The sequence below is a fragment of the Trematomus bernacchii genome, unplaced genomic scaffold, assembly GCF_902827165.1.
Source record: "Trematomus bernacchii unplaced genomic scaffold, fTreBer1.1, whole genome shotgun sequence".
Classification (NCBI taxonomy): Eukaryota; Metazoa; Chordata; class Actinopteri; order Perciformes; family Nototheniidae; genus Trematomus; species Trematomus bernacchii.
Genome location: NW_022987771.1, coordinates 3948142 through 3973504, shown reverse-complemented (window position 1 = coordinate 3973504; position 25363 = coordinate 3948142). Strand labels below are relative to the sequence as shown.

Genomic DNA, 25363 nt, shown 5'->3' with positions numbered 1-25363 from the left:
TCCCAACTTCAGTGTATTCAGAGACTTTTAGTCGTAAAAAGGCAACACCGCGGGTTTCATTTAACATTTAAACCACACCTTTTAGAGTTATTGTTCCAACTACAGGTGCTATTCAAAGGAATTCTGCGTTGGAAAATCAGTTTTTTAATTATTTAAACACCACATGAATGCAGCAGAAATGTTTAATCTTGCAAATGTTAACAAAAGTAAAACAACTTTAATGTAGAACAGAATATAAATGGGAGGGATGAAACCCTCTGTAATGGTCACACATGCAGAGCACACAGCACACACAGTGACATGTGTTCTCTGCTTTTAACCCATCCTAGTACCAGGAGCAGTGGGCAGCTATTGTACAGCGCCCGGGGAGCAATGGGAGTGCGGGGGGAAGGGGGGTGTCCGGTGCCTTGCTCAAGGGCACCACACCAGGGCAGGAGGTGGGCTGGGACCTCTCCAAGTAGCAGTCCACACTCCATATTTTAGGTCTGGTCGGGGACTTGAACCGGCGACCCTACAGCTCCCAGTCCAAGCCCCTACTGACTGAGCCACTGCCGGACGATACAATGTATCTGTGTATCTTTGACCTCCTTGTGAATTAAGCTAGATGATTTTTTGTGAACGTCCTCCTTGGCCAAGGTAACAAATTGGTGTTATTGTGTTCCACTGTTGTGCATTACATCAGACAAAACTCTTTATACTTTACAATTAATAAAATATGTTGCTTGTAATAATGCACTCGACATAGATAAGTTACATTCAGATTTGCACTATTTATAACACTCTTTTATCAGAGGACCAGCTTTTACCATTAGATGATTAAACTTCACAAACATGGCAGAGGTCCCTCAGTGTAACCACTTATGTGAAATACTCAGAGATGGCAAAAGTACACACATCCTTTACTCAAGTAGAAGTACAGTGTTACGGCCGCCGCCTCCCCGGTCCTGTTAACTCTGCTTCGACTGTGTTTTCTGTAAATGAGATGTGCGGTTGCCCTGATGTCTCAGACAAGCCTCCCAACAGTCCGACTCTCCCGGTAACCCGAGAGCGCCTGCTAGTTTATCAGATAGTGGTCCTTGCCTTGTTGTTAGCTCTACAGCATTTTGAGATCCAGCTCTTGGCCAGTTGTTGTGTTTATTTATCACAATTCTGTCGTATTCTGGTCTTGCATGTACAATCACACTCAGCGTCTCATGCGATGGGCCCTGATCGTGCTGGACTACCACATTAGACATCCGTCATAAAAAGGGCTCAGAGAATGTGTTTGCAGATGCTCTGTCCAGGCTTTAGTGATGTGTATTGTGTTTGTTAGGTAGATGTGTTGTTGTGTTGCATATGTGTACTGTTAGTGTGTGTGGTTTCACAAAACATGTGGGTTTTTGTCTTAAGGGAGGGGGTGTTACGGCCGCCGCCTCTCCGGTCCTGTTAACTCTGCTTCGACTGTGTTTTCTGTAAATGAGCTGTGCGGTTGCCCTGATGTCCTTGGCTGCTCACCTCCTGGCCCGCCTCCGAAGATGTGATTGGAGCATGCCGGGCCCGACACACTCCAATCCCAGCGCACATCCAGCGCACACCTTCCGGAGACGACTACAAAGCCTGTGGACAACTATCAGTCGGGAGGCTCTGATGTGTGAACAGACGCCTCTCGCTACTTGCTCTTCGATCATAGACAAAGCTGTGAACTGTGTTTAACTCGTGTGGTCCGTATTTAGTTTAGTGTTGTCCTATAGCTTGGCTGTGTTTTATTATAGCCTCCTTTTGTTAGTTTGTACCACTTTGATAGTGAGGGTTGTTTTGTTGCTATTTTGTTTGTTAGTATCTATTTCTTTGTATTTACTTAGGCTCTCTTTTTAGAGTCCTCCTTTTGTTGGTTGCTCATTTAAACCTGCGCCCTTTTGGCCCTTTTGTTTGCTCCAGGCTGCTTGCCTTCCATTTTGTTTATATCACTATTTAATAAACTCCTTGTAATTATTACCAATTCCAACTGGTGTGTGTTGCTTTTCCTCTTCCCCTAGTACAGATACTCGTGTTTTAAAAATACTCTGGTAAAAGTAGAAGAACTGACTAAACTTCTTTTCACTTAAGTACATTTCAAAGCCCTCTTTACTTTTACTTGAGTAAAGTACCCATATTGTAACTGCAGCTGTTTTAAAGAGTACCTGACCTCCCTTTATATTAATAGAACAATAATGTCATTGTTAGCTAATGAATGTTTCCATGCTGAACAACGGCAACATGGCAACGTTTTCATTGGTCCCTCTTCTTTAGAGAAGACCAGGAAATGATGGATACACGGATCGTGTTCAAATCAATAGGCACGCAATGACTCTAAATAATAATGATCACGCCACCAAACACACATTCAAACTAAAGGAACCAGCCTGTTTGGAAAATGTAAGAAGTAGAAAGTACAGGTATTTGGGTTCAACATGTAAGAAGTAGAAAGTACAGGTATTTGTGTTCAAAATGTAAGAAGTAGAAAGTACAGGTATTTGTGTTCAAAATGTAAGAAGTAGAAAGTACAGGTATTTGTGTTCAACATGTAAGAAGTAGAAAGTACAGGTATTTGTGTTCAAAATGTAAGAAGTAAAAAGTACAGGTATTTGTGTTCAACATGTAAGAAGTAAAAGTAAAAAGTCGTCAGAAAAATAAGTAGTGGAGTAAAGTACTGATACCAGAAACATGTACTTAAGTACAGCAACGAAGTATTTGTACTCCACTACTTCCCACCTCTGGAAATACTCAAAGTACTTTAGGGATGGCTAACCTCTTCCCCTGTGCCCTGCATTGTCTCCAGTGGGATGCTGTAGATCTTGTGATGCATGTCCACATTGTGTCCTTTTCCACTGCGCACTCGCACCAGAAGCACCCGGAAGCTGGAGCCCCCCAGGTCCAGAGCCAGGAAGTCCCCGTGCTCTGAGGAACACAATCAGGATGAGAATCACAAACACAAACATAACAGCATTATGCAAAATACTAAAATGAATAACAAGTCAAGTGGTCTGTTTTTCTCTTAAGGGGGGACACTTCAGGTAAATAAGATAATGTTTTTACCCAATAGATATCACTATAAAAAAAATATGTGGACATTTACTGAACAATGCAGCCAGGTTTAAAGTTCTTGTTGCATTTTTGTGACATTTAAAAGTTAAAGGATTTCACAGAGGGATTTTGATATCTTTGCATCACTCGATAAACAAATGTAACTGATAGAAATCACCATGAAACGTCCCCGGCTGAATACATTATATTATATTGCAAATAAGGGATTAGGCAACATTTACTTAACAGTTAACTAATCAAAAATATTAGTTCTAGTATAATAAGTTAGTATATAAACACCTGTGTTTATGAAATGTTTATTTTGGATGTGTTCTTTCCACTTCGATAGCAAAATAGTGCATGAAAAAACAATCCTATTTGTAAGTGTTTAGCCTTTAAAGCTTAAGAACATTAATTAATAATGATTAACTCTATGATCATGGGAGCATTTTCCACTTTTTCCCCACACTTATTTCCATCTTCCACTCTGAGCTACCTGTTCCATCTGGAGTGTCTCTCACGTAGGAGGGCAGCATCTTGACGCTGGATTGCTCATGGTTTTGCTTTGACAGTCCTCGCTCCATGTCCTCGCTCATCCTCCTCTTCACATCCAGCAGCTGCTCTCGGCTCAGACGCAGGGTGTCCAGGATACGCTGACGCTCGGCGTGTTGAACTGCGAGACGATAGGCGACCGCCGTTACCATGGCTGCACCTTTCCCGCTGCCACACTGTGACTGCAGGAAACGCACATCGCAGTCGGGCACGAGTCGCCGTACCATCTTGTGGAGCCTCCTGGAAAACCTGAGGAAAAAAGAGATACATTTTGTTCAATTTCTCTTTTGTTTTTAATCCTGACATCCCTTAGTTTAAATGCAGAGAAAATCATAATTATACGTTGTTTATACTCCTTGAAATGCATAAACAGAGCTCATTCCAAGCAGAGGAAGTTGAGTTAGGAATATAATACCTTACTTAAACTACCCACAGTGTGAGAGTGGATGTTATTAGCCCACAATAGTTGTGCAACCGTGCGTTTATTTTATATTCCATGGAGGGCTTCATCCTTGGAACCACCACTCTCTCCGTGTTCTTTGTTTGGCATTAAAGTGACCACTTGTAATTTCAACTCTATTCAGCTGAGAAGCAATCACTCCTGCTTCTCTATACCCTATTGAATACTGAAATCCCTTTTATGCATTCATTTCCGGCAGTGAGTCAGTCAGTAGGGGCTTGGACTGTGAGCCGTTGGGTCGCCGGTTCAAGTCCCCGAACAGACCTAAACATGGAGTGTGGACTGCTACTTGGAGAGGTCCCAGTTCACCTTCTGGGCCCTGCCGTGGTGCCCTTGAGCAAGGCCCTGGACACCCCCCCCCCACTGCTCCCCAGGCACTGTCCAATAGCTGCCCACTGCTCCTAGTACTAGGATGGGTTAAATGCAGAGGTCAAATGTCACTGTGTGTGCTGTCTGCATGTATGTGTCAGAGTTCCCGTTAGCCGGTAATTACCGGACTATGACCGGTAAAATATGCTGAAGACCGGCAAATCTAAATCTCTCCGGTCAAAATGTCCGGTCAAAATAATTTCCCCTTTAGCGCAATACCGCTTCAGTTGCGCCACTTATGTGACAGACAAGAATAGTCAATTCTAATGTCTAACACTTAATGTGGAGAAAGAGATGTCCTGTATGGTTTGATTGTGCGTTGATCTGTTGGTAATGGCTCGGGGTTCCGGTGGGCATGTAAACAAATGCATAATGCTGCTGCGCTATACTTTGTGGCCTCACCCGGTTGCATAGCGACGCTTATTGTTTAGGTGTCTTGATAAGCAGGTAGTCATATCATTAGCTAGATATAACTAGATCTGATCGATATGGACATAAACGCGAGTGAAGTCTAATCTGACGGGAGAGAGATCAGCTGCTGCTGACGAGTCGACATGCAGCTCTGCATGATCACCTGCAGCGGCGAGCGGAACAAAACACACACTTCAGGTTAGAATATCACACGTAGCTATTTTAATTACCTCTCAAACTACCTAAACTAGTTATAGATATGTTTAGTTTTACTGTCGGGTCCTTACTGATCCGCGAGCTGCATGATATTGGCGGGCTGTCAGGAGAGGGAGAGAGCGTTTTTTATTCCCGTGTTATTGTAAATTACTGTACACTTTTGAATAATGTAGTTAATCTACTATAATTAGTTTGTTTAATATCGAATTATATCAATTTGTTTTAAAGCTCAATAAATAACAAAGAAGACCTTTGACCGGCACTTTTCTACTTTTGTCCGGAAGATTTCAACTTTAACGGACATTTTGACCGGCGAAAAAATATTCTAACGGGAACTCTGGTATGTGTGACAATTAAAGAGGGTTTCATCCTCCGATTCTATATCTATATTTGATATGCTCTGTTTTGTGTTATGCTGTTGTGCCACATGTATTGTTGACATTTATGTTTACTGTTGATTTTTGTTTTGTTCTGTTATATGCCTTGTGCGGAATGCTTTGGCAATACTATGTTTAAAATGTGGTCATGCCAATAAAACCCCTTTGTATTGTATTGAGTTCAGGAACACTCACTCTGAATGGTTCTTGTAAACAGAGCCGTCCACTCCAATAGTGGTACGCAGCTTCTCCGCCGCTTTGTTGTCCCGGATCTGTCTCAGCACAGCCACCAGAGCAGCAGCACACAGGTGAGCGGACCGCGTGGAGACCACCTGACACACCCTCTGTGTTGCTATGCAGTCCTCCACCAGCGGGTCGAGACCTAGGCCCCGGAGCACCTCCTCTGCACGCTCCACACCTTCCTCCTCCCTGCAGGAAAGGCAATGAGAGTCTTTTTTACAGGAGACAATTTAAAGTGCTTTAAAAAAAACATTAAAGGTTATGCAAAATGCACTTCTTCCTGTCTTTTATACATCAACATGTGTCCCCTCTGTGTAAAGAGATTCTGAAAGTTTCAGGAAAAAAGATTCTCTTTTTGTCCTGATCCATTTATATAAAAACCTGTCTGAAAATGAGCTGAATTTTGGCCACTTTATGATGTCATAATGATGTGTTGGCTTGAGTAACCGTTAACCAATCACCAACCAAGGTACCCCCCCCCCCCCCCCCCACCATATCACCTGAATCTCCTCCTAGAGCTCCATTGTGTTCTTTTTAACCAAATATCTCTCAGAGGGGCGTGGGGAGGGGCTCCTTATTTTCATCTAAAGTAACAGACAGAGAATCAGCACTTTTGAAACGGGGCTGAAACAGAGGGGATTATGGGATGCTGCAATGATCTGTTTGGTGTTTGGAGCCAAACACTTCAGAGACATGTTTTGTATATATCTGAGACCTATAATATATTGATGAAAAACAGTATAATAGGGGACCTTTAAGACAAAAAGCTGAAAGTAGAATACAAATTACATTCAATATAACCTTTACTGTTTACTGTTATTTTGAAAAGCTTTGCCACTTTAAATTTTACACATATTTTATTTTTCCAGAGTAATTTGTCATATTCTTGTTGTACATTTATAGTATAATTATATTTCTTGTTACCAGTTATTTTTACGTTTTAATGTTTTTAATTATAGTTTTAAGTTTAAAATTGTTTAAGCCTTAAATGGCGTATTATATTAAAAACATGAGGCAACAATTAGATAAGATAAGAGAGATTTAAAAATGCACAAAATATGAGCAATATGAAGTGAAACGAGACTGGAGTTGTCTCATCTGTGTCTATATTGCAATTGTATGATGAATAAAAGCAGTCACCTTATTGGTTGAAATGAATTGAAATGTAAATAGAAAACATGACGCAATAATCTGATAATAAGTGATTGTTAATCTGACACACTGTTGTTGCTGCTGAAGGGGTGTGTGTGTGTGAGTGTGAGTGTGAGTGTGAGTGTGAGTGTGAGTGTGAGTGTGTGTGTGTGTGTGTGTGTGTGCGTGTGCGTGTGTACGTATGTGTGTGTGTGTGTGTGTGCGTGTGCGTGTGTGTGTGTGTGTGTGTGTTCCCTTGACTATTGTAATAACTTTAAAGTACAAGAAGTGTGCACTGGACTCTATATTGGCAGATATTAAAAAAAAAACTTGAATCAGGACTTCCCAATTTCTGGTAGGACGCTATAATTATCTTTTTAAATAAATTAAACTCTCTCACACAAACACACACACACACGTACGTACTTGTCAGTGTCGATGCCGTAGATGAAGCTGGTGCTGAAGCTCCCTGTTTTGAGGAGCTTTGCTGAAGTCTTGCCCTGGAAAAGCAGCTTTTCTTTGGTCATCCTCACCAGGATGAGACGCACCACTTCCCCCAGGTACAGGCCGCTGATCATCTTCTCAAACCTGCACAGCAACACAATAAAGAGACGCTAAAGATATCCTCACATCCATAAGAGTTTCTTTCAAACTAGGGCTTTGCAAATTGCAATAAAAGAGTATTTGCAAAGCCCTAGTGTCCACCTGTAGACATTTTTGCAATACTGCTTATACTGCAGTAGCTACTATCAAGTGTTCTTGTGATGCGTGTGCCATATCAAGATGCACCTTCACTTCCCAGCATCACTTGAAACTGCTTGTGCAATGTCCAGTTTTTTTACCTGTACTTAAAGGTAGGGTAGGTAAGAATGGAGAAACCAGCTCGAGTGCGCTAGAATTTGAAAGTACGCAGCCGAAAGAAATCTGCCCCTTCCTTCAGACTTTCTTACAGAGCCCCTCCTCCAACACACACAAACGCACACATGACCAATGAGGGCACGAGATAAGTTTGTGCACAGATGGAAGGCTGACAGGCAGGTAGGCCATCCAGTTATTTTAGCCGGGCCGGGCCACTCAAGCTGGTTTCTCCAAAATTACCTACCCTACCTTTAACTGTCAAGTGGGAAATAAGTATTTTTTGTAGTACGTTTTTGTGTTTCTCTTATTATCCTACGATACTGTTATGAAGGACAGACCATCTATTTCTATTTATTTTTGTTTTATTTAGAAAGGGCAGGTAATATAAGATTATTTTCTCCTTTTCGGTCAATGGTGTGTTTATAGAGACATGTTTTGTAAACAATTATTATACATTAAGTTGTGCATACCGTGAATGGAACAAATCAAATGAAATGAAAAACCTAAGTGCACGTATGAGCCATATTAAGACATACTTGAGCTAGTCTGAATAAGAGAGAGTTACATCTGGCCGTTTGATGTGTATTATATAAATTTAAATTCAAAATGTCCATCCCATTCTTATATGGACTGCAGGGCTGAAGGGGGTTTGCAGCTTTATTGATCATGATTGTATGCTTTATATTGCAGTCACAACTGCAGTCTTTTAACTGCGGTGTGCATATATACACTTTTTTACTGTAATCTGCAAAAAACACAACTAATAAAACCATGTCCTGAATCAACTAGTAATAATTTCCTTAATCAATACTTCTTATTCAATACAAAGCTTGTGGCTGCACATGCTCTCTCCAAGTGTTCAGACTGATTACCATCTGCATGATATTAATTATGTGTCTCTGTTTAAATATGGATCTACAGATAGTAAGAATCATTAAAGTAAGAACATTTGACAGATTTTCAACAATCCATGGTGCATGTATTTGCACGCAAAATCATATATTGCCATTAAGAGATGGAAATCGAACTATTTCTCTGTAAACACTGACTGGAATCATATAGCCACATTAACTGATTAAGTATGTGTGGTCTTATACATTTCATGTCTAAATTACAGGCCAATATTAACCATTAGCACCATTATAAAAGTCAATTCAGCTCATCAAACCAAGTCAGTGTCACTGAGGGTGGAAACTATTCTATTTCTACTCTTCCTGATTAATAACAAGTTGTATATTTAAATATGAATGTCTCCTTATATAAAAATTAACATGCATATAAAACGGGAATCAGACAGAGGGTGAAAAGAGGTGCTGCAGCACAGGCAGTATGAGAAGAGCTTTTTGAACATTAAAGCATGGAGACATGTCAGAGTAGACACACTACATACTGATATGAATCTGAAAATGAGCACACCATGTCATAATAATACTATAATACTAAATATATCAAATTAAAGAACCATTGATTTGAGGACATTCACTACTGAGGGATGTTTCATGTAGTAGTAAATCAGATGCGCTCAGAGACTCACAGCTGCTTGCCAGGGTTCAGAGATCCTGCGTCTATCTCCCGATCCACGTCTGTGCGCAGGTCCTCCAGAGCGCCATCGTCTCCGAAAGCGCCCCACTCTGTGTTCACACACATCCGGCCCTCGTCCCCATCCAGCAGCTCCAGGTTCCTCATCTGCTCCATGTAGCAGGCGTTGGTGCCGGTTCCTGGAGGAAAGGAATGTTTTAGCATTACAATTACAGAGTCGTTTCCAACCAAAAGTTAGACCAGGAATGACAAAACATTTGACTGTAAATCATTCATGTTTGAATCGAACTAAAACCATTATCACCCTTTCCCTTTAAGGCCACTAACAATAAGACCTGTGTCTGTGTCGTGAAGAGAGCTACAAAGTATGTATAGTTTTATTGGTTTGTATTAGCATTTCCAGTAATAAAAAGGCATCTATGTTACAAGTCCCTGTCAAATTAACAGACAGTGATTCAAAAGGTCCAGTGGTTTCTTTTAGCTAAAGGAATTCTTGCAGCTCATTTTGATCCCTGTGTGAGTAAACAGATACCTGCTATGGGATGTGATGTTGCATTTTAACTGCTGCCAGAACAATATAAAGTCCTTCAAAGTTAACTGAAGCCCTGGGATGTATGTGCTGAACTGTCTCTGGATAATGAGACACCTGTGCAGCAGGGGATGTGATCTTACTGACAGTTTTAAAGAATAATTGATAACTCCATGCGCTTGGGAAGTAAAATCACTTTCCCAGCAGTGATAGGCCCTGCAGTGCAGAGATAATTAGCTGATCCAAGTTGGGAGAAAAACCTATTCTTATTCTCCTTTTCATGAATAATGCCGCTCCATTTGGTGTGAGCATTTCTACAGTATGCATGTTACTGTTAAATGACGTGAATTCCTATTTGATACAAGCACTAAGTTTGAAATATAAAAATAAATAACATGTTACCACATTAACACAGTGGATCTCCTCCGAGACACAGACTGAGCATCTACACCTTCCTACCCTCATTGTGCTTGTTTTCCAATTATACACGTTACATAAACAATTAATTGTAGATGCAGCACGTGCTGTATGCGGACAAGAGACACATTAAAAGGGAAACAGAATGCAGAAACAAGCTGTTAGAATGCATATATGATCCATACGGGGCGTGGTAAACAGTTTAATGAGTAGGAACATTATGTAAATCGAGTGCCTTCCTGACACTACATCTGAACCCAATTTAACACCTATGGGAGAATATTATAAATATAAATATGTAATGAATTGTATTATAGAGTGCTGCAGTTTTGAGTCCTATTCCCTCGTCTCAAAGTAATCGGGTTTAAGGTTAGGATCACGTAATAAGGTCTATGGTTAATGCAAGCTAGAGATTCTCACGTTTTCTTCTAAGGCATAAAACAATTCAGTAAATAATATATTTACTGATATTCTTGAATTTCTGAATATGTTATCTGTCTTCAAAAAGGCTGTTGTTTAGAAGTGCAGAAATTAGAAAATCAACCCCCTTTTAGCTTAGCTAGCGTTGTACGTTTTGAACTCCTGGCGACTGCATTTACACTTCAAACATGTGTGCAGATTATCCTACTGAATAAATGTAAGTATCATACACGTTTGTTTGCCACGGAGCTCATTTTAAGCAAAAGTCCAAAACGCAATGGGAAAATACCATTGGTTTTGTGTCAAGGAGCCCAGTCTGTCATGTCAGCCTACAAAAATACGTCATCGCTGCACCGCTCAATAAAACGCTGCTAATTGAGTGTCGATTAATTCAGCACCAGTATCCAAATGCTCTGCTAACTGGCATAAGAGCTTACTGGCCTTAATGGTTCCTTGTTACTTGCTTTAGACTTAACTCACCCACAATGAGGCCAATTTCACAGTGGTGGTCGTCGTAGCCGCAGGTCATCATGGTGCCCACTGTGTCATTGATCACAGCCAGAATGTCAACGTCAAAGTCCTGCCGTGAGATTTAATTAGACTTTATTAGTTTTCGCTTTGACAAGGGGCAAGAAGTTATTCAACAGTTCTTATGATCATAGAACAGCTGGATGTTATCTTACATTGCAAAAAAGTATGCACAGCAAAGATGAACACATTTCAACAAATAACATGCAATCATGAAGAGCCAGAAACTATCAAATGCAGGATTTGAGGCGAGGAAGATCAGGGCAACATGCGGGCATACATGCTTTACATACAACAAAACAAACAAAAACAGACTTACACGTGAATTGTGATGTTATAATGAGGAACATAACAAATACAAACACTTACACGTATAAAAGCTTGTTGAAAAGTGACTGGAAACAGTCACTGGAGAGCATAAAAACACTGGAGCAACGTAGCATCTGATCAAGCTGTTAACATAATCACACAAGCCAAGCAAGTGAGCATCAACAAACTATTATTTGATTATAATAGGCGACTGTGGGAGTGCGGTCGTCTTTCAACCAGAAGGTTGTGGGTTCGATCCCAGCCCATGCCGTCAACATGTCGATGTATCCTTGGGCAAGATACTTAACCCTGAGTTGCTCCCGATGGCCAACGGTGTGTGAATGTGTGTGAATGTTAGGTCCTAGAGTAAGGTACACTGCTCTGTATGAATGGGTGTGAATGGGTGAATGACATGTAGTATGTAAAGCGCTTTGAGGGGTCGTAAAGACTGGATAAAGTGCTATATAAGTACAGTCCATTTACCATTTCATTGGTTGCACTATAAATAGAAATGTAAGGATGCATGTACGTGACACAGAGCAGCAGGCCGGAGAGATAGTGTGTGACAAGAAAACATGAATATCATAACAGCTGTAGTTAGATTCAGTAAAACATCACTTCCTCTTGTGTACATTAAATATGGCATACTTTGGGAAGTGTTTATATGTGGTATGTATAGGATTGGATATGTTGCTTCACTGATATCCTTTGCTGGACTGTGGCATGATATAAAGTTTATAAACAATATCTGCCCATTATTTATAAGTTTGTATTTATCCAGGCAGATAAACATGTCATAGATTTGGACAACATAACAAAAGTGTTTTCTTAGCATCTTACAATTAAACTGTCGTTTTTACTAGTAAAATCTCTTTAAGTGGGCAGGCGAGATCATTTACTTTTCTTAGGACTAAAAAATGTTTTAGAAACATTTGTACGTGATCTTTGCCATTTCTGCCACACTCGTCATTGTGGGTGCTGTTTAGGATCAATAACATCGCTGAAAAGCATTCACAGTTCAGATTACAGTTTCGTGCAGAAGTGGCCGGCACATCTGAACATGCCGATAAGAGTCCACTTATCAGAAATGACAGGAGTTAGTCAGGTCATAGTTGGAAAGCCACAGAGAATCAATAGATGTGAACTATGAATAATTCATTCTCTCAGGGCTCTTCACATCTCAGGCTGTCTAAAAATAACTTGTCGTGTGGAGATGACATTTGCTAATCTTACCATAAGTGGACCACATCTTAAAAGAGCTTTGCCATTTCTGTGAACCCTGGGTCCGACAGGTCCAGGGTCATAGCAAGAGACCCTGAAGATGCTTCTTGTAGAGGGGGAATTAAAAACAGTCCAACTGACACGAAAACAGTTTTCACAGCAATACAAAAATAGATTAGAAGAAAGAATAACGACCTTTTTAATTTTATAAACAAAACCCGGTATGCAAACTTAATTTAGGAGTGTATGCTGAATGCTGAGAATGATTTAATTGTGATATTGAGCATCGCTGACCAAATGCAAAATGATTGGTATTTCTTGTCATGGTTATGCTGTAACCCAGACTCTGGAACTCCCTCCCCCCGCACATCCGACAGTCAGACACAATCACCATATTCAAATCCCAATTAAAAACCCACCTGTTCAAATCTGCCTACTCACTGTGCTCCCCATTATATGTTTCATTTGTGTCCACTTGACTGTCTCCTCCATGATTTCCTGTTTGTGTTTTTATCATGTTCTGTTGCCTATTAGCGTTTTATTTTTTTAACAAATTGTACGGTGTCCTTGGGTGTCATGAAAGGCGCCTACAAATAAAATGTATTATTATTATTAATATTTTCCACTTTTATTTTTAAAAGTGTCACCCCCATGTTATGTCTGTTACTTCCTGTCTTGCCTAGTTTTCACTGCCTGATTGTCTGATTGTGTTTCACCTCCCCTCCCAGCTGTGTCTTGTCTTGTGATGCCTTGTGTGTATTTAGTGTATTTGCGTTTAGTCTTCCCTTGAGCTTCTTGTGCGATCGTTGTCGATGTTACCTGGCTGTTCGTGACGATGTTCCTGTTCTTTGTGTCCCATGGTTAGTGTTTGTTAGTTTCTCTTTGTTTTCTATCAGCTTTTGAGTAAAGCTCACTTTTGGTTTGAACCTTTTACCCCAACCCTGACAGTTCTGACATCCCTAATAATTATATAAATATAACTTGATGTACATTTTGTATCCATATTATAATTTGCATGGGACATCAACACACAAGAGACACACAGAAAAAAGGCAGGATTACTAAGAAGAACGTAATGTATGGATATGTTCCAAAATATACCATGAAACTGGGATTTTTTGCACTTACGCCTCGTTTTTGGATGGATTTCTTCAGAAGGCTGACCACATCCTTTCCCTCTACTCCGTATGCTCTGAAGCTTTTGGTCCAATAAACCAAAACACTCTGTAAAGAAGGAAATAAGCACTAAAGAGCAGAACACATTTTATTTCAGCTATGCTGTAAAGTGTCATTTAAATCGTAGTAGATGTGAGTAGTTAGGGCTGCTCGATTATGGCAAAAATCATAATCACGACTATTTTTGGTCAAAATTGATATCACGCTTATTCAAAACGACTATCCATTGACTTTGAAAACATCCATTTATTGAACTTTAAAATAAAAATAATTTGAACAGTATGTTTTTAACAGTTGATTACCGTGAACTTTAAGTATAATTCAACTGAAAAACCAAAAAAAAAAAAAATACATTTATATCTACATTTAAATAAATAATATCAAAATAATAAATCAAGAAGATCAACAAATAATTTGGAGCGCACTACCACAACCTACTAAACATATATAATATGATAACTAATGTCACTCACAACCTGTAATGTTTAATTATACTGCTACACGCAGTACTCTTATTTTGGTAACCCCTTACCCGGAAACCGGAAGTAGCTAAGAGGCTCCAGTTTGACGAGGTTAGTGAAAGTTAACTACGCTAGAGACCGGAGAATAAAGACACGGCAACTAAAGCTTCCGTTGTAACGTGTTTATATGGATTTATTCAACAGACTGCAAGTCACAACACAACCTGGCCGAGAGGGCTTTTAGGGAGGGGGGGCAGGATATATAACGCAATACAAATTGAGAGCATCATTGCGAAAGGGAATGCAGCAAAATAATCGTTTTATTTCGATTACGTTGTTTTCGTAATCGTTGCAAGCCAAGATCGAGATTAAAATACGATTAATTGTTCATATCTCAACAATTAACACTGATTGGGTGACAAACGGGCTAAAGTTAAAAGAACACAACATTGCCATACCTCACTTGGTGACACCTAGGTACCTACATATACACATAAGAACGATGTTCATGTAATATCATGTTTCCAACCTGATTCCATTAAGAATCATGCATGATGCTATTTCATAGTAAACAATGAGTCTGCTGTTGATATTATGGATCGTAACAACCCTTCTTTTGGTCAAGTCTGCATTTTACTTAGAGATCAAATATAGTTTCAATTCAAGTAAATGAAGAAAGCCTAAATCACTCACCTCATCCAACTTGGTCTGCTGACAGGGAAACGAGAAGGTGAAGCCCAGAGGCAGCTTCTTATCCTTTATGCCCAACTTCTCCAGGAAGTTAGCCAGACAATCAGCGATGTGGTCGAACAGCTAGAGGGGAGAGGAAGAAGGCAAGTTTACTTTAAAAAAAAAACGCACACACACACACACACACACAGCAACCACTACTATTTAGAGATACTTATGGCTATGTTACTAATATATATTTAGACTGTAAGTGTCAATATGCACATTGACATTGAATTGAATCTCGTTGCACTGTCATCGCTACTACCTCTGCTTTTACCACTCTTATTTATTTATTGTGTCTATTTTTTAAGAGTTGCCAAAGAAATGTAGTTGTACTTTGTATGATGACAATAAAGATCTATTCTATAATGTTCTGATCGGGAAAACAATTGCATTGGCTGAGCTCATGTCCCCTCTCCTATAAATCAGTAATGGTTAATCTAATTACTCTTATTTTATATAGAGTAGCTTGTACGTATGAAGCTCAGTGTAACATCTAAATCAGCAAATATAATAAAGCATAATCAGTTTCTGTTTCTATCGTAAAAGTATGCTTAACTTTTTGGTACTCATTCACATTTCTCCTCGAAGTCCAAGTCTTTAGGTTAAATACCATATTCACCTTCAGTCATTATATGCAGTGCTGCAATGAAGCTCATCAGAAGTCCACTGTTACGACCCTGGGTCGTTAGGTCATTTGTGCCTCCTGTGTCTGTGAGTGTGTGTGTGTGTGTATGTGTGTGTGTGTGAGCAAGCAGGTGGTGCCCGTTAGCTGATTAGCTACCTTCTGCATGCTGATTGGTCCACCTGAGGAGACGGGAGCATATTAAGCTGCAGCCGGGCAGTCTCGGTCTGACTCGACTTCTATTCCCAACACTGTTGCGCCTTTATATCTGTCCTGTTGTGCTGTGTTCGTATACCTTCTCCTTCTCTTCTTGCTGTGAGACTTGAGAAAGTAAGCTACTTTACCTGTCTTTGCAGGCACACTTTATTTTTACTCAGGAGTGCAAAACCCTTTTCTTTGGTTAATTCGTTTTCTCCTGTTTAATGTTAGAGTAGGTAAGAAGCCTGTACGTTTATTTTTGTCTCATTCGTTAGGTAAGGTTGTTGTGTTAAAAGGTTTGTTTGTTTTGTGGTTTTGTTACTCCTGTGTGTGTATACATTTGGGTAATTAAAATTACCAAACGCTTACTGTGTCTTGGCGTCCATGTTCTTGGGAGTGGGAAAAGTGGGGAGAGTGCAACATTGTGCACTCTCTGGATTTGCACACTGGATTTGATGACACCACTTTGTCATCAAATCCGAATCGGTATTGTTCTCATCACCATACCAAGCAGGTTTTTCATATTCTATTTAGATCTTCATCAAAAATATATGATTTCTCAATGGAGTCTAATTACATTTCTCACCCTCTTTGCACATGTAAAAAATATTTTCACTGAGGAATAAGTGTCTCCTGATTGAAATGACTATACTGTACCTTGCCATAAGAGGTTGCCCTTGCCCAGGATCAATTATATATGCACAAACAAACCAACTTTTTGAGTTGATACAACCGTAACGACTGTCATTTGAGAGGTTTCCTCTCTTTGCTGCAGCTTGAATGTGCAGTTTCCTGACGTCAGGACAGTGTTCAAATCTGGATCAGTTTTTATCAGATCCGTTGCAGCCCCTTTTTTAGAGATTTGGGTATGGAGGAAAATAGAGAGGGTTGTGTTTTCTGACACTTGGTGAGTTCCCTGGAACACCGGGGACACATATTCATGTATAAAAGACGTACAAAAGTGCATTTAGCATGATAGGTCCCCTTTAAGCACTTTATTTGCACATTTTCCAAAGTCTGCGGTTATACATTTGCTTAAATGCAACCCCTCTTTTACGTTAAATTGGTAGAGGTCTACTTTATATTTAAAAATCAATGTGAAAATTAACAGAGAAAGTTATTGAATTGTACTTTTACATTTTCTTAAACTAGACCTCTTTGAATTGTAACTGAACAACCCTGACACTTAAAGGTAGGGTAGGTAAGAATGGAGAAACCAGCTTGAGTGCGCTAGAATTGTTAGTTGAAACAATGCAGAGGGCGCGGTCAAGTATGCAAAGTTGCTTTTATTTGTAACTCCAAAAATCAGGAAACTGAAAGCATTAAATGTGGGAAACTGTTCATAGATTAAATCATACATTATAGCATGGAGATTTTGAGTGATGCACCTTTGTTGGAAAATAGCCAAAATCACGCTTCAAATGGCACAGACTAATGTTAATAATTAGCCATCAGGTATCATTAGCAGGCTTTTCATTATAGCTGATGTAGCAAATTCATGTTCATTTTGTAACAGCTGCTACTGTTTCATTTATTGTTTAATGCAGAGCTGCAGGAATGAGTCTTAAAACCCAGGAATGAGTCAGCGTTTTAGCACTTTTAGCATCATAGCCGGTTCCCTCTACTCAAATTCAATTGGGTTTTTAGATCAGTTTTGTCTCTGGTTAACACAAGCTTAAGTAATATCAACATTTTTATTCTACCACAGTCAAAACCCCTAAGGTAAATGTCTGAAGCTTCCTTTTGTCTCAATTGCTGACAAGTGGCTGAATACTAAACGTCATCACAGCAAACATTCGCCACTGTTAGCTTAGTGGTGGTGACGTGAACTAATGTTATGTAGTTTGTTTATAGCCTATTGTTACATTTTTTATTTGCATTTACGCTTGTAAAATGATAAAAGCAGTGTTGAAATGATGAGGAGTCTATATCCAACGGAATAAACACTACTGAATATCTGCCAAAGATTAATGTGAGTGAGATGACAAGAGATAAGATAAGATAGGATAGGATTGTATTCATCCCGAAGAAAATTGTTGTGCCAGAGTAACAAAAATACAATAAACACAGCAGCACAATAATAATAAAACTGTACACTAACAGTGCAGTAAAAAGAGCAATTCAATAACTACAGGAAACATAGACGGTCACATAATTAATGTAAATATTAACACTATTTAGTATTCAGTAGTGCAAAAACCGTCACATCACTTGCGGGCAGAATCTGTGTTTTTGGAGATGGTGAATGTAGCTTTTGTGAACAGCTGAGCTGATCATGAAATGTTAAATACAGGGTAGTCAAAGATTACAACCAGAGAAAAAGGACCTACACATAATAGTCAAAATGTAGGAATTCAATGAAAAGGACAACCCTAACCCTAAAATAAATACCCCTTTGCTAGGAAGAACCCAACAATTGTCCAATTATCTTTTGACTAATCGCCAAAACTCCATTACATTCAGTTGTGTATTCCTGGCAATAAATATGTATTCTTACATCAAAACCGTCTCTCCTGATTGAATTATTATTATTGTTGTATGTTTTGTTTCTGACATGTTCAATAAATTGACTAATACAATAATTATATATTAGGGTGGTCCTTAAAATTGAAAGTGGGAAAGTCTAAGCTCCAACCCCCAGAATTCATTCTATTAGTCAAGAAGACTCTCCTGGTGAATGTTTTCCTCAATCTGATAACATGTACCCCTCCCTCATCGACCTGGAAGGTTAGCCTCAGTGGCAGCACCGTGGCTGCTGGTGTGGCAGCCCAGGTCGATGAGGGAGGGATACATGTTGTCAGATTGAGGAAAACATTCACCAGGAGAGTCTTCTTGACTAATAGAATGAATTCTGGGGGTTGGAGCTTAGACTTTCCCACTTTCAATTTTAAGGACCACCCTACTGAGGCTAAACTTCAAGGTTGATGAACGCGACCACTGCTCCAGTCCCAAGAACTGCTGGGAGAAAAACTGACTATCAGAGATGTAACGTTATCTTTGATAATATTTCGTCTCCTCCTTTTTCGTCAACGAAAGCAAAGAGAGATTTTGGCATAGTTTTTATTTATTATACTACATTTTCGTCTCGTCACTTTTCGTCAACGATATTGCATGTTGATTTCGTTACAGTTATTGTTTACTGCCGTCGATGCCGTCTCGTCATCGTCTCGTTTTAGTCATGGGAAAAAAGGTCGTTGATGAACATATTTCGTCATAGTTTTAGTCAACGAAATTAACACTACATGGCACTAAGGACCACCCTAATATATATATATATATATATATGTGTAATGCTTCTTACCTCAGAGCCGCAGCCTCTCATGATGTGTTCAGGAATCTCATAAATCTGATTTTCCATCTCCACCTCTTGCTTGCCGTTAGCCATAACTTTGACTAGGAGCACCCGGAAGTTCGATCCTCCGAGATCAAGAGCCAGGAATTCACCTTGCTCTTCAAACAAAACAAGAAAAACAAAACACAAAACAATAAACACACAGAATCCACATTTTTATCGGAGTTCCTTGTTTATAAAAGGTTTAGAAAGCGGGTTTTTTTTTTTTGTGGATTAGTGGAGCTACGCGAAACGCTCGACAGGAATGTGTAATGCATGAATAGTAGTACTGCAATTAACTTTTTTTCTAAATTACGAACACTGTTTTCTGGACTTAATAATAAATGATAATGTCTGAGAAAAATCAAGAACATTTATAAAAAAATTAATTAAAAAAAACATAGCAATAGCCCAATGTCTAACCTTAGAAAATGGCATGTAATTGTCATTTTTGCATGATAAAGAACTTAACCCTTATGTTGTGTTCGGGTCTCCCGTGACCCGTTTCAAGTTAAAATGATATAATAACTACACTTTTATCGGAACATGGCTTCATGATATCCTCCACAACAGCTATATAAACACTACAAAACAGATTTTGACATTTTAGCCAAGTCTGAAGGTCTCTTAAAAAAAAAGTGTATAATTTGGTGTTCTGGTCTGGGAAGACCCAGCAGACTTGTTTTGGGTCACTCGGGGTCAAATTTGTCCCAATCAAGATTCATCTTTGACTTTAGACACCCCTCCCCCACCCCCTTCATCCAATGTAACAATAATTTAAAACTTTTTTTGGGGAGATTGTATTCTAATATGAGTCTATTATAGTCAGATAACGTAATGATCCACTGTCTTCACTATAGGGAATATAATGAGTGAATTGAATCACATGTTTTACTTAAATATGTGGTGTAATGTGTTTTGGGGCCATAAAATAAAATTACAACAGGATTGTACGGTTATGAATGCATAATAAGTTAGTTATGATGTAGTTAAAACAATATTGGATGATAGTCATTATTTGAGTGTTTTGGACTGAGATAAATCATGGGTCAAAATGTACCCGCGGACACCATGAACGGTAACAGCTTTCGAACACAACACAAGGGTTAAATGATTAATTGATTTTACAAAAGAAAAGACAATTCATTTTCTGATGATTAACCAATTAGCTCACTGACTTGTTCCATGCTCGTGCTCATGGGAAAAAAGTAATCAAAACAAACCTACTTTGCAATAAATCCATGCACCTGTGCACATTGTAATATAATATATAATACAACAGTAAAACGTTGTATTACAGTTGTGTTGTAATGTAAAAAAAATTGTATTAATCTTGAACTGGTCTCTATGTTCTCTTGGAATACAATCACACTGGACATGTTACATCTATATATTCAGTTTAATATTTAATCTGTCACATACTTATACTATATCTTGTTATTGTTCATTTGTAAATTCAACATGTATATTTTCTACTTTTTTTGTTTATTTCTAGTGTTTTTAATTTGTATTGTACAATGCCATATATTGTATGCTGCTGCAACACAAACATTTCCCAAATTGGGATCAATAGTACTATCTTATCTTATCTTATGTTAATTAAATATCGTACAGGTGAATATTATCACACAGAAACAACATTGAAACAATTCTGAACCACGCCTCAGATTGACGCTTTAACATTATATATATATACTAACATTTCCTCTATGAGACGAGTGTTACCTGTTCCATCAGGAGTGGAGCGCACGAACGTGGGCAGCATCTTGACGGCAGCGGTGGGGTTGGTGTCTCGGCTCAGACCTCGGTCCATCTCTCTCCGAAACCTCACTGACAGATCCATCAAAGTCTTATCTGACAGCTGGAAGTGGTGCAGGTATTTGTCCACCTGAAACATTTGAGAGAAGAGGCATTGTTACATTTAGTGAAGGAAATTGAAAACATATTTGGGGGGCAACCTTTGCACCCAAGGTCTAAAATATAGAATATACAGTAGATATTTAAAGGGGGGGGGGGTAGTAATTAGTATATAAAGCTCTTGTTTTTAATGTGACATGAGCCCAGATTAAAATGCATACAGTTATCACCAACAACATGAGTAAATAAAATGCAGAGTGTATTTATTCTTGTGCTTTATCATATCCTGAGCAATATCATATATGTTATGTAAAATAATTAGACATTTTATTTAGCCCGTCCATTTGATCCTGCTGTTTAAAGGTTTATTTATTGATAAGATAAGATAAGATAAGATAGTACTTTATTGATCCCAATTTGGGAAATGTTTGTGTTGCAGCAGCATAAAAGACATGGCATCGTACAATAACAATTAAAAACACTAGAAATAAAGAAAAAAAGTAGAAAATGTACATGTGGAATTTACAAATTAACAATAACAAATTAAACTGTCCATCTGCTGCTGTTTGACTCTTATCTTGTCTTATCTTTTCTTCAGGTGCCAGTTTAACCTGATTAGGCTTCAGTTTAGCTCGTCATTGCTTTTGTATATGTAGTGCATTAGTTTATAGATATACATATAAGTCTGAAAATACTTTTACAAATTTTTTAGCTTGCTTTATTTCAGCCCCAAATTGAACCCTGCTGAGGTTTTGAGCGTTAAAAAGTTACAATGATAGACTTCAAATGTATTTTATCAGCTTTTCCCTCTAGGGCACTTGGCCCCATGGTCTGATTATGTGTCTGAGCAAAACATTGAACACTTCCTTGTTTACCAAAGAACAGAAAACGCATGACCAAATTAAGATATGACATTCAAAACAGGCCGGGTATACAGGCCTGTTTTTCCTGACACAGCGGGAAAGCTAGGGGAACGGAGGGAGTGTAAGAACACTAAATATGGGTCAGACAAAAGCAAATGCAATGTTTTCTTTCCCTTCTTTTATATTTGTAATCCACATATATCCTCAGGATCAGTCAGTACAGTTTAACAGTTTACTACAAGAACAAGAGACCATTTCTTGATTTTCTTAAGCTTTTAATTCAAGAAAGAATTGTTAGAGAAATTCTCATACATAAGGAAGTTATCAATTATACATGGTATAATTTAATACATTTTAATACAACATAATATCATTTAAACCTGTATTTTGTTACAACCCTATTTCTATTTTCTTTTAACTTAAATGCAAAATGTAGATTACTGTTTTACAATGAATCTAAAATGTTTGCCTACTAATCAGTATATATCAATAAATAGCATTTAGACTTCTAAGGCCCATTGAGAGAGGGGATATTAGAAAACTTCCAAACAGAATTTCACAACACAGTGACAGCATGTCAGATGAGTGTCCTTGAGTGACAAGCTACTTTTCCTTTCCTTTATTTGACTTTGCAGTTAAAGGTAGGGTATGTAAGTTTGAGAAACCGGCTCGAGATACACTTTTTGTTATATTCCATGGAATGCTCTTAACATCCCGATAGCAATGAATATCTGAAGTGCTTTGACAAAAAATCCATAAAAAAATGTCATCTGTGGAAGCCGTAATACTGTAAAAAGCACGACCAATCATTTTAGCCGGCCCGGCTAAAATAACTGGATGGCCTACCTGCCTGTCAGCCTTCCATCTGTGCACAAACTTATCTCGTGCCCTCATTGGTCATGTGCGCGTTCGTGTGTGTTGGAGGAGGGGCTCTGTAAGGAAGTGGCAGATTTTCTCCGGTCGTGTATTTTCAAATTCTAACGATCTCGAGCCGGTTTCTCAAACTTACCTACCCTACCTTTAAGTAGCCACAAGAGGGCAAAGGGTAATGGTTGTATGAATAAAAGGACAATTGATGGAACACAGAAAAAACATAATTTCCCCAATCCAAAATGATAGCAATCAGCAGGGCAAATAGGTGAAGGCCATCACTATTCAAAAAGTAGGGAAGGAGTACAGTTGCTTTTGTTATGTTAGTACAACATGGAGGCAATTAGCAGGGCAAATAGGTGAAGGCCATCACTATTCAAAAAGTAGGGAAGGAGTACAGTTGCTTTTGTTATGTTAGTACAAAATGGAGGCAATTAGCAGGGCAAATAGGTGAAGGCCATCATTATTCAAAAAGAATCTGTAGGGAAGGAGTACAGTTGCTTTTGTTATGTTAGTACAAAATGGAGGCAATCAGCAGGGCAAATAGGTGAATGCCATCATTATTCAAAAACAATCTGTCCAGTTGCTTTTGTTATGTTAGTACAAAATGGCCAAGACGCTACATTATACTTCATTTTCAAAACCAATATTGTACTTTTCAATCCACTTCTTTGTTACTTAACAGATTAAGATTGTCAGCTCATACAAAACAATAATAAAAAATGTATATACATTGACATATAATTGTTGGTTACGATATCCATCAGCAGGGTCATAAACACCAGCTAAAGACACATCTTTTTAGCTTTTTGCTAGCAACCCCCCACTTTAAATGTTCTTTTAGTCTCTATTATTTACCTACCTTTATATTGTTTTATTTATTTTATAGGTCTTAATCTTTTTATTTGTATTTTTGTTGTACCTATATGTTCACTTTGTTGTACGGGGTTTTATATTGTTGCATCGACTCAGTTGTCTTGTGTCTTATCTGTCAGAGAGAAACCATTATTTATTTTTATTTTATCATCATACATTTGACCTCCTTAACATGATCAAATGTTATATTTTGCTGCATGTACCTTTTAAAGTTCTTAACAAATAATCTGAGGGGAATTTCTTGTTGTTTGTTTTTATCTTGTGATGTGTCAATTTGTAAAGCACTCTGAGCTGCATGTGTTGTATGAAAAGTGCTAAATAAAGTGTTATGATTAGTATTATAACGACGAACGAGTACTATTCTATTGTAATTGGTAAATGGACTGTACCTGTATAGCGCTTTACCAACCATATATTATTGAATTGCTACTTTGACTTTAGCAAGTGTGAGAACTGCTTCCACCACTGGCTGTTGTTTTATTATTTAGGCGGGCATGTTAGGCATTGCTTTGCAGCCTTTTCTGAGCTCACAGGTGCTCTATGACATTACATTACATTACATGTTACTTATTAGACGCTTTTATCCAAAGCGACTTACATACTCAATACTGTGGGCAATCCCCACAGGAGCAATTTGGGGTGAAGTGTCTTGGCCAGGGACACAACGACATGCTGACTGCAGTGGGGTTTGAACCTGTGCTCCCCTGATCCGAACACCAACGCACAACCCACTGCACCACACGCCGCCTATGACGCTCTATGACGCTCTGTTAGGCCTGAGTTGTACACTAAACATGCTTGAGACAGCAGTGGTGTAAAGTAACCAAGTACATTTCCTCAAGTATTGTATTTAAGTACAATGTTGAGGTACTTGTGCTTTACTTGAATATTTCCATTTGTACTTCTACTTCACTGCAATTCAGAGGAAAATATTGTACCTTTACTTCACTACAGTTGTGTAGGACCTGTAGTTACTTTGCAGAAATAGATTAATGATAAACCATATGATCAACACTTAAATCAGACTTTAGTTACAACTGTATTACATTACCATGCTTCCAAGCAGTACATAAAGTATTTAACGTTTGTTAATGGATCAATAATTATAACCAAAACATATAATATATATTATTCTGAAACGGGCATAATGATTACTTTTACTTTTGGTACTTTAAGTTTGTTTTGATGCTAATACTTTTCTACTTTTACTTGAGTAACATTGTGAATCATGAATGTTACTTGTAACAGAGTATTCCTATACTTTTAATCAAGTACAAGATCTGAGTACTTCTCCCACCCTTGATGCTAGGAGGGGGGCTACCTGATGGACCCCTGTTTTTACTTTCTCACAGTATGAAAACACATTCAGGTGCTGTCAGTATAAATCAAAGTGTCTTACAGCAGGACTCACCTTAAGAGCCTGGTCATCATGTAGCTCTGTACAGTAGTTAGCTAACAGACTCGATGCTAACATCTTCAGTCAGTTTTAAGTCCTGCTGCTTCTCCGACTCGAACAAAGTTGATCCACAAAGCTACTTCCTTATATCATACAAAGAAATAAACAATAATAAATCCCCCTGCTGCTCGTTTTTTTGTCTAAAACGAGTTAATTTATCGCTGAAACGTCAGTTAAAACTCGACTCGTATAAAGAAAGTTCCAACTTCCTGAAGTTGGGAGTTTGGTGACGTCATCACGAATGGATGGCGCTGATTGGCTGCAGAGAAGGCACGGCGTGACCTCGTTTTTTTTACAAA

At 38.6% G+C, this 25363-nt stretch overlaps 1 protein-coding gene across 1 annotated transcript in view; it reads right to left on the bottom strand.

Annotated features, from left to right (window-relative positions):
* Positions 1 to 25281, bottom strand: part of hk2 (hexokinase 2) — a 43241-nt gene extending 17960 nt beyond the window's left edge. Inside the window, exons 1-11 of the mRNA XM_034148517.1 lie at positions 25020 to 25281; positions 20868 to 21030; positions 19113 to 19261; positions 14950 to 15069; positions 13748 to 13843; positions 11042 to 11141; positions 9191 to 9374; positions 7225 to 7386; positions 5623 to 5856; positions 3539 to 3843; positions 2768 to 2916 (exon numbers count right to left, since the gene is read on the bottom strand). Of these exons, the coding sequence (XP_034004408.1) occupies positions 2768 to 2916; positions 3539 to 3843; positions 5623 to 5856; positions 7225 to 7386; positions 9191 to 9374; positions 11042 to 11141; positions 13748 to 13843; positions 14950 to 15069; positions 19113 to 19261; positions 20868 to 21030; positions 25020 to 25082 (1725 nt within the window). The 5' untranslated portion in view covers positions 25083 to 25281. The remainder of the gene's footprint in view (positions 1 to 2767; positions 2917 to 3538; positions 3844 to 5622; positions 5857 to 7224; positions 7387 to 9190; positions 9375 to 11041; positions 11142 to 13747; positions 13844 to 14949; positions 15070 to 19112; positions 19262 to 20867; positions 21031 to 25019) is intronic.
* Between the last annotated feature and the right edge of the window lie 82 nt (positions 25282 to 25363).